The sequence below is a fragment of the Synchiropus splendidus genome, chromosome 11 (genome assembly GCF_027744825.2).
Source record: "Synchiropus splendidus isolate RoL2022-P1 chromosome 11, RoL_Sspl_1.0, whole genome shotgun sequence".
In the NCBI taxonomy this organism is placed as follows: Eukaryota; Metazoa; Chordata; class Actinopteri; order Syngnathiformes; family Callionymidae; genus Synchiropus; species Synchiropus splendidus.
In genome coordinates this window covers 1,239,241-1,253,663 of record NC_071344.1, presented here as the reverse complement: position 1 = coordinate 1,253,663, position 14,423 = coordinate 1,239,241, and the positions used below count along the sequence as shown (strand labels likewise).

The window sequence follows — 14,423 nt, the reverse complement described above, 5'->3', positions numbered from 1 at the left end:
CGAGGGCAGTTCGAGCAGAACTGCTCTGCTCGTCGACGCACCTTCAACATATGCAACCGTCAGCTGGGGTTCACCGTCAAGAAGTGCTTGAATACACAGATCATTTTATTTAAGAGAATGAAGCTTTCCTAAATGCTGGATTTGGGTTCATACAACCTTCCTCTGTATTTTTCCATTCAATACTGTTTCGACTTATTTTTGGATTTTTGACTTTAAGATTTCATTGATGACTTTTAAAGCCCTACACTGGTGTGACCAACAATAACCACAGCTCCATGCCTGTGTATGTCATTATTTATTACCTTCAGCATTGAAATATGGTCCCTTTCTTCTTTCAAATCGGTCCTTTTTTCACAGAAAACATGTGTCTCTCATAATCACTGATTTCATGAGAATTAAATGAAGTTACATTTTAAAAAGTCAGTCATATCAAATTTCTATTGTTTTTTTTATCGCATTACATATGAATTACATTGTTTATCTGGGATTTGTCAGATTTTAATTTTAATTAATTTATTTCTTTTCCGTATTTTTATTTCATAGCACAATGGCTATTACTGTCATTGTCTCCATTTGCAGTTACACGTTTGTCTTTATTTGTTACTATTATGATTATTTGGGATCATGTTAACACAATAAATAAATCTTCTTGGCCTTGCTCTGGATCCTCACACACTAATAATCAACCAGGAGCTACGCCTTTACACTCAAGGCATTGCCACTATAAACTGCGACTCCTTAAGTGAAACTGCGTGTCATCTCTAACTCCAACATATGAAAAACCATAAACGCTGCTGCAGGTATTCCAAGTCTCATGACAGCATCCAACACTCTTGAACGTTTTTACATAATACACTCACAGGCTTCCAACTATTATGTCATCTGTTTTTCCGGTTGCAGTGAATCTGGCCGCTGGCCAAAGAGGCAGGAAACAATTTGTGTTGGGAGTGATGGCACCAGTCCACACCTATGCTGTTGAGGTAGCGACTGCTGGGCTGCCTGGGTTGCTTTGACCTCCTGAGCTACAGTCGGAACTGCTGGAGACTTGCACGTGTCCTGTTCTCCCCCAGCCTGAGGTGGATTAAGGATTTCAGGTTGAACAAGTGTGGCGCACGTACATACTTCATTGCTCTGTTTTAGCCCGCTCATCATTTGGTTATTTGTATCCAAATACCTGCGAAAATTACGGCGTGCTTGGGAAGGGTGTATGGAAACTGTCAGCTCTCCAGAAGAGTGAGTCAATCCCCATTTCCCCACTGGTTCCCTCGAAAGAAGAGCAAAGTTTTGTTTTCCTGCTCACTAAATTGCTGCTCGATTGCAGGGATATTATAGATATGATAATATTAGAATGTGAATTCCTGCCGTCATTCAGCAACTCTGTGTCCCCTACGGGCCTTTGACTTGACAGTTCTCTGATTTACTACGCTGCCTCATTGTGATTTGACTTTGTTCACCATTTTAGAAAGAAAGGTTTGGAGGAGGGGAGAGAATAAACCAGTCATGTTCCAGCGTCCTCGGACTCAAAGGCAGTTGAAGGAAGGATAAGCTGAGGTGATGTTCAACCTACATTGCAAGGAAGAGTGGGAAAAATTGGACGGATCGTGGTTCAAGCCTGTCGACTTACTGCCTCATAGTGCTCAATTTCAACTTTTCCTTGGAAAACAGATGTTTTTAGGTATATAAATGTCCATTTTCAGGTTGAGCGAAGACGAATTGCGCTGAGTGCACTTCTCAGGTTTGTTTCAGTTGCGTTCCCACACACAACAAAACATTCTTGTTTCAACCCCGCTTCAATTCGATTTCATGTCTGGCAAATGACCAGGTCACTGTCGAGCAAATAGCAAACTATGACTGCTAACACCATCAAAAAATGGAAGTAGAGTTGTAGCTGTAAGTCGTTGTTTTTTTTCAGAATGGTCAACAGTGAATGAATGATCTGCTTAATCCTTCGCCTGTGCTTCAGGTGGTCAGAGGGGGGAGGTAAGTGCTGAGCTTCAAATTCAGTTCCCTCGTGACCTCGGGACACATCTGCTGTAACCAATGTCCCAAGCCAGGCGACACGAAACCGGTCACCTGCCGCTGTGGACGACCCTTTTGTGTCACATAGGAGCGGCCTGTTTGGTTCCTTTCCCTCCGTGAGGTCGTCTCAGGGCGCCGTTTGCAAACCCAGGTAAATATTGCTCTGTCCGCTTCACTGAACACTACACTTCAACTCATACCTGACAACAGCTGATTGTTGTTTAGACTTTTGCTCAATGTTGTTTACGCCAAAGCTTTTTTTTTTCATGACTTTGAACCACTAGAAAAGTTTTTTTTTCTTCTTCTTCTCCAATCACCTGGTTTGTTTTACGTTTACGATTCTGCCTGTGCTCATGGGGAAATTCCTGGAAATAACAAACAGATTTTTGTTTTTGGCTTTCTAATTTGTGCGCGGCATCTATGAATCAGCTGACAAACTGAATCCCTCGAGCATTAAGAGTCTGGTAAATAATGGTCACGTCTGCAACCCAGCGAGTGTTTTTTGTCCTCACTGACCTGACACCTTTAGATTGAGGAAGAGAATATGAGAGAGAAGAGGGGAGAGATACACATACGTTCTGGAGTAACCTGTGTCATGTTGAAATCTTTTCTTTGTTCTTATGAGGGATTTACCTCTCTGACATTCCTACTCTCACCGCTGGTCATTAGCTTCCAAAGACTGACACCGCTTCTGTAGAAGAGTGGACGAGAGGAACTCAGAGTTGAACTGTGATGTCATTGATCTGACCTCTGTTTTCTCCACAGGATTCTAAGCTTCTTGACTCCGGCTGCTGTCCCCGCGCCCCACTGGCAAATAAGCTGAGGAAAATGGATGCACCGATGTTTGTCAAAAGACATATGTTGAGTGGCGCTTGGATTTTGTGTGTCTGAAGGTACTTTTGATTTAATGTCACAACCCTTTCTTACTTTTTTGATGCACCTGAGAAAGGTACCTGGGCAAAACGAAAAGGTCACCAGTCCATTACAGAGCACCCGCAGCCACGCTCGCTCCAAAAAATGCAGCTCAGTTCAACTATTAAGATGAGGCTGCGCATTTAGCAGAAAACAATGACAATATTGTTCCTTTGAAATCAAAAGAAAGGTGGATTGATTGAACCTTAATATGATGAGGGAGACACTTGTGCTGTGAACATATTGTTGCTGAATTTTGGGTTAGTGCTGAGTAAACGTTACTCGCATGACTTTTTTTTTGTTTTTTTTTTGGCATGTGAGCGCCACCAAAAGCACTCCAGATTCACGACACATATCCTACCCACACAGATTTCAGGATTTGGAGCGCAACACTGAAAGAGCTGTTTGGGCGCTTTGGAGGAAATGTCCCTGGATAATTCATTTTTCTCTGATGTGTCTGCAAACAAAATGTAATATGATCGTTGTCTCGATAAATCACTGTGAGTTGTTTTACACAACCTGTTCAAATGCTGTTGTGTCGGTCTGAAAGCAACGATTCCATCTAAATGATGTGCGTGACTGTTCGCAGTTTCATCGGAATCTAACGACAGGTTTTCGACTCATTTCCAAGCATCTTGTCAATAAACACGGTTAACTATCTAAAAGTGTAATGGCTAAAAGGTGCGATTTGAAGACGCTTGGGAAAAACAAACGAAATGAATCGCGATTAATTCTGCAGTCACATGCTCGGTGTGCGGGCGCGCGCCCCCCGTGCGCGCTCACGCCACCTATTGTGTTTTGATCCGCAGGGAGACCACCGCGGCCTGGCGGGACCTCAGCCGATCCGACCTCAATTTCGGAGCCATGGGGGACGAACAAGAAATCATGTGCAAACTGGAAAACATCCTGGAAGTCAGGTTGGTGATAAAAGTGTACCGACTAAGCCGCTGTCCTACCGGAACACCTGGCCGGTGTCTTCGCTTTTGTTAGCTCGTGTTAGCCGCTGTGCTAAGTAGCCCCCCCGTGAACGGCTCTCTCTTTCAACGCTTGTTAGATTCTACCCATCCAGACACGCCAACAATAGCTACGGGCTTGTAAATAAAACCCACCATACTTAAAGTCTTGTTTATGGGAATGTTTTGGTGCCTGGCTCCGTCGAGGATACAGATGTGTTGCAGTAAAAGACCAGATGTGCCGCTAATCATCACTCCGAGCTAGTGTTAGCCTTTAGCCTCTCTGTCATTCACTGAGAAACACAGGAAACAACTACATGTGTTTGCTTTCGCTGCGGCCATTCAAATAAAACGCTTCCACGCACTCGTATGGATGTCAGGACATCACGTATTACCAAGTGCGCTCTCTTCGCAAGTGGTGATCGATGATGACGTTGGATCTTATTGTAGCTGGACTATAAACCGGTAGTTGTGGTGGGGGTCTTGTCTTCTCGCTGAAGCAATGTTTTCGTCTCTGTGGGATACAGGAACAAGACCATTCAGATGCAGAAGATCAAGTCTCGGTTGAAGATGGAGTTTGAGGCTCTGGAGTCTGAAGAGAAGCATCTGAAAGAGTATAAACAGGAGATGGATCTGCTTCTGCAGGAGAAGATGGCTCACGTGGAGGAGCTACGACTTATTCATGCCGATATCAATGTGGTGAGCGAGTGTTGAACAAATGCAAAGGTAACGCTGCGCATCTCAAACGTGGTTATCATCATGTTTTGTTCCCCGTAGATGGAGAGCACCATCAAACAGTCAGAGAATGACTTGAACAAGTTGTTAGAAACCACCCGGCGTCTCCATGACGAGTACAAACCTCTGAAGGAGCATGTTGACGCCCTGAGGATGACCTTAGGTCTACACAGACTCCCCAACCTGAACGAAGAAGAGGAGAAGCTCTCGCTTGAGTGAGTATACACGTGCAGGCTGTCAGTCTTTACAATGAAAAAGAAAATATTACAAGAGCAATATAACATATCGTTGACCGATTTGATCTGTTCACATTACACATCAGCAATGATCATGAAACATATTAACATTCATTTATCTAAATGGGTCGAGGCTTCTTCTGGAATATTTATTGGACAAAAGTGGTTTGGCATCAGAATTTTTTTCTCAATCTACATTGATTTAAAAAATAGTAATAAATGCTTTAACAATGTTATTTTCACCCCAAAAAAATGCCTTGGACGGTTGTGTTGTTGTCTTGCTGAGGTTTGCACTGGGTCACATCTCGAAATATCATCTTGAAGTAATAAGAGTTATTGTCTTATGCTTAAATCGACTTAAGCACTTCTTTCATTTGTGGTCGGATCTGGAAATTTTTATTTGATCTTTGAAACGCTAAGCTTGCTTTTGTTTCGTCTCATTCAACTCTTTGTTTGACGTATTTGCTGAATGGCACGGTAGAGTTAAACCAATTTAGCTTTTAATGCTCAAAAGTTCCTTCTGATTTTAAAAAACTCCTGCTGTTTTGTTTTATAAATAATAATAAGCACTAATTCATACTCGGGAGGGGGGGGGGTCATAAGATTTTTCCTCCGCCATAATTGAAATCATTGTTTACCTATTAAAAGTATTCCAGAGTGCATCATTTAAGGTGTGGAATAAATATTAGAAAGGTAAATAAATGATCATGGTATAATAAAAAATAAGAAAATCCAAATGAATTAAAATGTTCATATTTTACCATGCTTCACATTTGTATTTGAATATTGGCTTCAGACTCAGTTATTATGAGTCTTAATTAACTGGATGACCTAAGGAAGAACCTGCCAATGAATATGATCTGTCTCTCCGCTGAATGCACATCTGCGGTGTGGTTTGGTTCCGGCACTCTTCCCTCTGGCTGGCTTTGGTGCCTCTTGAGACTCAGATCTGCTTTCCCTTGTCACATACAGACGTTATTAATTGCTCATTATAGAAACGGCCCTTGATACAGTAAAAGAAGAAGGGTCAGCATCTCATAGCAAGTGTCAGTTTGAACTTTTCATCACCTTGGATGGAAAGCTAGTGGCACCCCAACTTGCATAGCAGCCTCTTAAATGACCTGATCTTCAACGCAGCTGTTGGCAGATTCTGCTTTCACCCCTGGGCAATCATCATTAGTCTGATCCAGGTTAGGGCTGCAGCCATGTTCTATCATTTGCTAGTGATATTTTTTGTGGATGTGGAAGTGTTGATTATACTCTGGCAGGCTGGGAGGTTTAGTTTATGTTGTATTATTCATTCGTAGGTATGTTTTGAAGGATGTAACTGACATTTTGGAAAGTCTTTTTAGCCCTTGGTGGTTTGCCAAAGTTGTTCTTCAGAATACTTTCAAATACGTTTTATTACTTTACACCCTCTGTTGGGACGCACATTTATTTTGACAATGTATAGGGACTTACAAGAGGAATTAAGAATCATACCAGCATAGATGGGAAATACGATACGGTAACTTTTTGTCTCTGCACGAGGAGAAGGAAAACATGCAGTGCAAGTGGAATCATATCAGGTTTTGTAGGGCTCTGCCCATGATTTATATGTCTTTTGTTGTTCTTAAAAGGTGGAAATCGATTTGGGGTCACTGACTAGTGCTGTTGAAAAAGGTCATTTGCTCTGTGCATTGTGACGCAAACATGATTGATATTGCATCAGTGCAATAACAGGACATAAACTATTTTTATTATGAATTTGTTTGTGTTACTTCCGACTGGCTTCCACTTTCTATTCCATGGATACATGTAAATAGCAAACACATTCGCGACATAAACGACTGCTTTAGGGAAGCCAATGGCAACCCTGATGGAACTGTAGTTCTTTTATTCTTATTAAAAATGATTGGGCCTCTGCGCACCTTTGATCTGTGGCCTGTTTCTGTCGTGGGAAAACACCAGCTTTTGATACTGGTTGCGACAAGGGAGCCACAGAACATGGTACCTGCTTGTATTCACCTCACAGAAAATGTAACATAACAATTCAGGTTGTAACTGTTACAGATTAATTTATACTGCATTTTATAAGGTTGACATTGCCAACCATTTGAATATACACTACATATACCATGTGCAGCATTACAGATTGAGATTGAGAAGGGGAGAGCTACAGTTCTTAGGTAACTTGCTTCCATTCTTTGGACCAACGTTTAGAATTTCCTCTTCAGTTTGCCCACAAAGTACAGTCACCCTGTAGACACCAATTCTGATTATTTGTATTCATTCAACATGTGTATTCAGTTAGAACTACACCAGGAACAAAACAATAATCCTAATTTTAAAACATTTTTCTTCATTTCCGGTTGTTTTTTTTTTTTTCCAATAAAATGTGAAAGTGCTCGCACAAAGACCTCTACTGAAGAAAATATACAACTGTCACTATTACCAATGTTTGTTTATGTCAACAATTTGAGTTTGATAATGCTAAGTTCATCAGCGAAGAGCTGTTTGGAATCGTGTTCTGTTTATAGTAGTCAAACTTGTTGCTGCTCATTTCAACCACTTTTTCAGCTTAACTGATCCTGTAATAAAGGATACGGTCAACATTAAAAACCAAGCATGGACGAGAATATGCTACATCAACACTCATAGTCCAAAGTGGGATTAGTTGTCATTATTGGGATTAACACATTTAAATAGCTGGAAAAATGACTTGAATATAGATAATTGTTAAATTGCACTCCTTTGGACAACGACGCAAGAGTAAGCCATAACTGTTTTTCAGACTACGGCGATGCTAGCTGCAGTTCATGCCAAGTTAAGATAAAAAATGAGAACTGAGAACCTTTCAATAAGTCTGTAAATCTACTTCCTAAACCCAGTCAGACTCACTCCCTCACTTTAATTCCACAAGCATCACTCATAACTGTATTTTCAAGCCAGGAAGCAGTAAACCATTTTGCTTCTAAAATGTCCTTGTTATCCACAACACTGAGGAGGCTGACTGCCAGACCACACGGATGGCAGATCACATCCATCAAGTGTTGCTGATGTCACGACGGGACTATTTACTATAAATGGGAATCAGAGTGCTGCAAGTAGCAACGTTAAATGTGTCGAATCTGGATTCTGATTCATTGTTTTTTATTCTAATACTACATAGATACTCAGATTTGTTTTTGTGTGACCGGGTTCAAAATGGATGGCCTTTAACTGTGTATGGCCTTCAACCAAGTGCACTCAGAGGAAGAACATTTGGGCTTTAATTTGACCAAATAATCCACCAGAAAATTAGACCGAATATTACCTCATTTATTGAGTATGTGTGTCTTGTTTTGATGGTGCATCTAGTGCCAGGTGTAAATCAATTGCAAAAATGCCTGTTCAGCAAACTCCAAAAAAAAAGAACATTTCCACAAACAAGGTGATGTTTGCGAAAACGCTTCAGTTATATTCCAGAATTTGTGTGGTTGTGGAAACATGCAAATATTGCCTTCCAGTATTTACTTTCTCTGTACCACTTATGAACCACGTCCATCTGCTTGAAATTGCGTGAACCCCTCTGAGCCATGGCATTATTTTAAGTAGGCTCTATCTGATTAGTATTTTGGATCCACCTTTGCACCACCACCCCTCCGACTTCATCCTGTATCAGAGTGCAGCGTTGCTGCTCCAGTGTATCAAGAGGTATATGGTACACCAATTTATGGATTCAAGTAAATATTTACCCCGTGTTGCGGCTTGACATGTCTTAGCTTTCAAAAACATCCGCTTAATCGCAAAAAGCACTCAAAAGTTTTCACCGCGAATAAAAAGCATCTGATTAAAAACTTTATCAGGCATCATCCTGGCAAAAGTATGAACGCAAAACATCCACATTTCTTATATATTTAGGGGAGCGAAAACAGTTTGATGGTGTCAGACTCTGCACAAACATCATCCTACACAGTAGTGCTAAGTCATGCAGCTGTAAAAACAAGAAGAAAAACAGAGAGTTTTAAATTAAAGTCAGCGGCGATCACCAAGGCTCCGGCTCACGGTGACAGAACTCCTTGGCAGGCGGGCGTCTCATCTTGGCTGCGGGAGCTTCCAAGATGGGTTCATTTAAGTCCAGGTGGTACTTTCCCTCTCCCCTGCTCGCAGAGGCGCCCCTTGATGTTCCTGGAGATTCTTCCCTTTTCCTCCGCCCAGCCGGACACCGATGATTGTATCTACTGGGCTGCAAAAATTATCAATTGCACATCTTTTGCTGCCGGGGAAAGTAATTCTAGAGTAATTTTACATCATAGCGACTGTAAATGTATTTTCAGGTGCGATGGATCAGCTTTCAAGTAAATGAAATCACACCTCATAGTCCTGTTGGGTGTGAGGAACATTTTCCAATACTGTGTGAAGGTGAGATGTTAGCAGCGCTCTTCACCTCAGTAATTGGATGAAAATCATCTACGACTGCTCACTATTTAAACATGAGCCACTTTGATCATGTTTAATGAACTCATGGCCAAATGGTGCTTCATGTGGTGCCTGGAAATGGGCTTTTATTTGAGGCAGGAAATACAGGCCTTTAAATTAGTCCTGTGAATGCTCAGACTCCTACTTCATCACAAAGCTTTTCTGAAGGGAACCAGAGTATAATGAAATAGGATATCACTTTTTTTTCTTCTTTTTTTTGAACGTCGGCCAGTCGGGTATAAAGTCCAAGGCCAGATCTTGTTCCCAGGCCTCCCGAGCCCACACACACTGAAACACTCAATTGCAGACAAACACTTGCACAATGACTACTCTGGCTCAGCGTCGTACCTTAAATATGGTCATTACTATAATATTCTGCTTCTCAGCTTCCCTCTTTGCACCGTCACTCCTCATCTGTCTGCGCTGGAGGAGAGACGTATCTCCTCAAGGCTGACATCAGTCATGTGCTCTTAATAAGAACCACAGCTAGCCAGGTTTCTGTCTTTTCTTTCTTTGCAACAGTTACTTTGAGAAGCAGAAAGCGGAGTGGCAGAAGGAGCCTCACGAGCCCGCCATCCCCGAGTCCCTCGCGGCCGCCGCTGCAGCTGCACAGCAACTCCAGGTTTCCAGGAAGCAGGACGCTCGGCAGACGGCCACCTTCAGACAGCAACCTCCGCCCATGAAGGTACGAGCCTGACTGTAAAGACTGCAGTGGTTTTGGATGCTGGAGATCAATAGCGAGAGAAGTGGCAATGGTTTTCACTAATACTTCAGAAGAATCACTTCCAAAAGAGCTACAGGTTATTGAGGCCCCTTCATGACCTCGTAGGGAAATGCCAGCCATCTCACTATGTCCCGACTACACAGTCTACAGCTCAGGTCTTAGGCAGAAAATGTTAAAGTCAGAATAAGCGTTTCTAGACAATACAGAAGAATATATTTCAATTTAAATTTACTTTTATATTGTGAATCTTGCTTCAGGGTTCCATATGTCAACATCTGCCCCTTTAAAGTTCCAAACTTTGCTGCTGCTGTGTCGTCAATAAATGCAGTAAAGCTTTCTTTACGCCGGAAAAACTCAATTAAAAAATTTGCTTTGCGTTTAACCTTATCTTGTGCTATGCTCTATGATCATTTTTGGCGGGAAATTCGCTGTGCTGACTTTGTTGGTCGTGAATGGAGTAGACTCAACCACTTTTCAGAACGTTTTTGTATTGAAAACCATATTCTCATAGTCAGGAGTAAAAGTGGAAAACAACTCTCCTTTTTCTTTGAATACTTTTGTCCATTAAACACGAGCAACAGAAGTGTCACTATTATTATTGCTGAAGTTTGAAAACAGACTGTGGTTCTTCTGACTCACTCCTCCTCACTCCCTTTATAACCTGGCCATGTGTCCGCCGTCGTCTTTGAGACGTGAGTAAACTCGCTATTGAGAAGGATTACTGCATCCTGATGACAGACCGCTCTGATTAAGTCCCAAATTGATGGCGAGCCAGATGCCTGTGAGGACGAGTCCGCTGTAATTTCTTCTGTCAAAAGGTTGCTTTTTCTTTTCCTTTCTTTTTTTAAACAAGCCCTGACTGTTAGAGCTGAGTCCATGTACCCCCACTGTTTGACACCACCGCCAGGCGGGTTCATGACTCAGTGGGGCACAATGACAGTTTGACACGGTGTGTAAGCCAAAAAAATGTTTGGAATTGTGTGAATTGTTCCTCCGAACTCCTGAAAATATACTAGATGATTCCTCTCAACTATTTTCTCCTGAAAATTAAATTTTTATTTATTGGGACAAATAGTAAAATAAGTGAATTTGACGACCTTTATTCTTTTAATATCGGTGTTGTATACAATAATTAATGAATCTGAGTAAAATGCCTTTTAAAAGGGACTAAGTTTTGGAGCTCTTGGCTTAATGACAGCCAAGATTATTTATTTATATTATGATTTATTTTTAGTCCAAGCAATATAGTTGCAGTAGCCTTGCCCGTGCTCTCAGCCAAATGTCCTCCTTAAAAATATGTAGATACCAGCTGATGCCTGTCCTCAAAACAAACAAAAGGACATAAAAAATACCTTACAGGACACAAGAGTTACGAATGTGCTCATCTAGCTAACCCTTGTTGGCGTAAGCACATTCGAGTCAAACTGCCTGAACTCTAGAATGAACATACAGTTGAAAGGACGCACTCAGACTCGTCCCGCCTTCTGTACCTCGGGACCGAAACATGCCTTGGTAACAATGTGATTCTTATCGTCCGTTGTGTTGTTGTCCTTCTCTTTTGCATTTGGTCACACAACATTTGATTCCAACTGCTCGCCAAACACTTGGAGCCAACGGTGTGAGAAGAGTAAACAGTGATCTGCAAGATTTGGCCAACTTTTGTATAGAAGCACAAATAACGACAAACTGTCTGGCAACCTGTGTAGGGTTGAAGGAACTGGACTCTGACAGCTGCCTTTTAAACAGAAGAGTTCTTACCACGTTATTTTTCATTTGCATTGTTAGGTGGCTGTAGTTTGCTAGAAAGCTCCAACCAATCGGGTGAGCCAGAAAGGGGCAAGTAGTTTGTTGTTTCCTGCCTGTTGTTAATTTGCTCCTGGACTATTTGCTCTTTTTACTAAGATAGAAACAAATGTTTTAGGACTCAAATGTCCGCCAATGTCAGGTCTAAGATCCTGACACTAGCTGCTCTTGATGGTTTCATGCACCACTTTTTTCAACTTGACAGACGTGACTGTACACTCAGACCAAGTCACATTCCCAGTGCATGAGTTTCGAAGAGATTCTCCGTCTTTAGTGTCCGGATGGGTGACCAGCTCCAGGCTGTCCCCATGAAGCGCAGCGGCGGAGTGTCCCTCTTGTTAGAGCCCAAACTTGCTGTGATGACAGTCGTACAACGCTAAATCTGTTGCTGGAATCTCATGGGCTCTATTCCCAGCATGCACTCACTGAAGGATTCCAAGACATTTCCAACCCAGAATGGAGTTTGAATCCAACATTGTGATGATTCTGTTGCGTGACTGATACCTGTTGACATTCACACTGAGCTTTGTTGCTCCATTCCGAACCAGAGCATCAACACAGGCTGCCGTTTCATCTCTGACTGGATTGTCCTGTCTGTCAGTGCGTCTGGATTTAGTCCGTCCTCGTGTTGGGGAGCGGACTCGGGTTTAACTCATGGCTCAGATACCCAATGTTAATGAGGAGCTTCTTAGAGACTGCACAAGGATAGCTGCGGTTCAGTGGCTCAGCCTGAGGCTTGGCTTCACTATGTACTATGCAACTGCCTTCTGTTGAATATAGTGTATCGGGGTCTTGAGTGTAGGACTTGTTTCTCCAGATGTTTCTTAGTTGAACAAAAGAAAGATGGATGAATGTGCATTGCAGTTCATCATTTTTTCCTTTAGTTTTGCTTTGGTATTACCATGTTGTTCACTAAAACAAACCATTTTTTATTGATAAAGTTGATGTATTTGTTGATTAAATTCCGATCTTGCCATAAATAATGTACTTCTGTCAAACATTTATTAGCAGCAGTTAATAAAGGTCACTATTACTGGTTATTAATGAATAATTTCATTCACGAATTTGTTACAAATATTACAGTAATCCTAGTCAGAATCTTTCATTGTATTGCTGATGATTTATGTTGAAGAAATGTAATCTTCTAATCTAGTCGATGATAGACCCTTAGACGTTCCCCTGTCATGGTGGGGCTTTACTCCGCCAGGCCACTGGATGCTAAACGCAGAGTTTGGTGGCTCATTTGGTTCTATTTTACGGAGGCAGCCAGCGCCCAGGGCGCTGCCTCTTATGGCCGTCCACCAGGCAATAGTGTGGAAAAGTCAAGCCAAACTAGCTCAAGCCGACACAGCTTTTAGATGAGAGACAGGTGGTGCTGCAGAATCAATGAAGAAACATTGGAGAATCTGTGAATAACCACCACAATGCGGCGTCTGGTGACGGCTTTCTGAAGGTGAAGTCTGCGTGTGGAAAAGGAGGAGCTGTGCGTGTAGGAGAGCAGACCGCTGTATCTCAGCATGGTGGTCACAACTGACCAAACTCTGCTGTCGCATGCGAGAGCGTCCGTCACAGAGGAAGTCCGATGTCTTGTGGAGAAAAATGTTTGAGCTGTGATGCAACATTTCGCCTGACAAACCTCGCCCCGCCCCCTCCCCAGGCTTGCCTGTCCTGCCACCAGCAGATCCATCGCAACGCTCCTATCTGCCCCCTGTGCAAGGCTAAGAGTCGCTCCCGCAACCCCAAGAAGCCCAAGAGGAAGCCGGACGAGTAGAGGGCTGGAGGAGAGTGGATCGAGGTGCTCGGCAGCTGAAACACCAGACCCCTGCTTCTGAACAACAACAAGTATTACTCCGTCCGTCTCCACCTGCGACAGATGGAGGCTCCCACCCAGTCGTGTTTTTATCAGTGCTTTGATGTGTGATGACCCTTGTAGTCGGTAAAATGTCCCTGCAATAATGTCGCCCCCAATTCCGTGTGTGGTTTTCTCGTCGGCTATCGTACTGTATTTCTAGTTGCATGCTGCCATGACTGTATTGTTTTGCCATTAATTATTGCTAAGCGAAACCTTTAAATGTTTACAGTGTAACTGGAAGGAAAGGGCATTTTCATTGAACATACTGTGTGTAACTTTAATACTGAGTCAGTAAAAGCTCTTTTTTTTTTTTTTTGTACTTGACTGGAGTCACTGTCGAACAGAGCGACGCAGGCGGCTTTACTCTTCATTCTAAACAATCCTGCGCTGGAGCTGATGCCGAACAGATAAACAGGAAGGCGCATGACTCGGACGACATGGCCGCTCTGTGCGCACACACGCTCGTACTGCGCCCGTCACGTCTGCAGCTATCTGTCTGGAAAAGGACAGCGAGGTCTTGCTAAATGAGTTCCTGTAGTGTTTTTGTCAGGGTAACCCCTCATTTCATCTGTTGCCAGGGCAACTCCACGTTCTTTCACCGTTGCTATAGCGACGCCAGGTTGCTGTGACCTGCATATTTCCACCAAGCGGTTCCACCCAACATCCAGCGCGGGGGTTGCAGCAGAGCCGGAGCGGGGGCTTTTTGTTTACCGTCCCCTGATGGTTATTGGTGGCAAATATTTAAATCT

General features: G+C 42.7%; 1 protein-coding gene across 1 annotated transcript; it reads left to right on the top strand.

Moving 5' to 3' along the window:
• The first annotated feature begins 2,893 nt into the window (after positions 1-2,893).
• On the top strand, positions 2,894-13,993 carry zc4h2 (zinc finger, C4H2 domain containing). Its single transcript, XM_053880027.1, has 6 exons — positions 2,894-2,912; positions 3,741-3,848; positions 4,412-4,583; positions 4,662-4,834; positions 9,818-9,980; positions 13,480-13,993. Exons 2-6 carry the CDS (start codon positions 3,796-3,798, stop codon positions 13,591-13,593), a joined length of 675 nt encoding a protein of 224 aa, XP_053736002.1. The 5' UTR covers positions 2,894-2,912; positions 3,741-3,795; the 3' UTR covers positions 13,594-13,993.
• The last annotated feature ends 430 nt before the right edge of the window (positions 13,994-14,423 follow it).

Bases quoted from the DNA above. Each gene is read 5' to 3' on its own strand.
- zc4h2 (XM_053880027.1), top strand. From the start codon at position 3,796: ATGGGGGACGAACAAGAAATCATGTGCAAACTGGAAAACATCCTGGAA. The intron at 3,849-4,411 runs GTTGGTGATAAA...TGTGGGATACAG, and splicing joins GAAAACATCCTGGAAGTCAG to GAACAAGACCATTCAGATGC. The intron at 4,584-4,661 runs GTGAGCGAGTGT...TGTTCCCCGTAG, and splicing joins TTCATGCCGATATCAATGTG to ATGGAGAGCACCATCAAACA.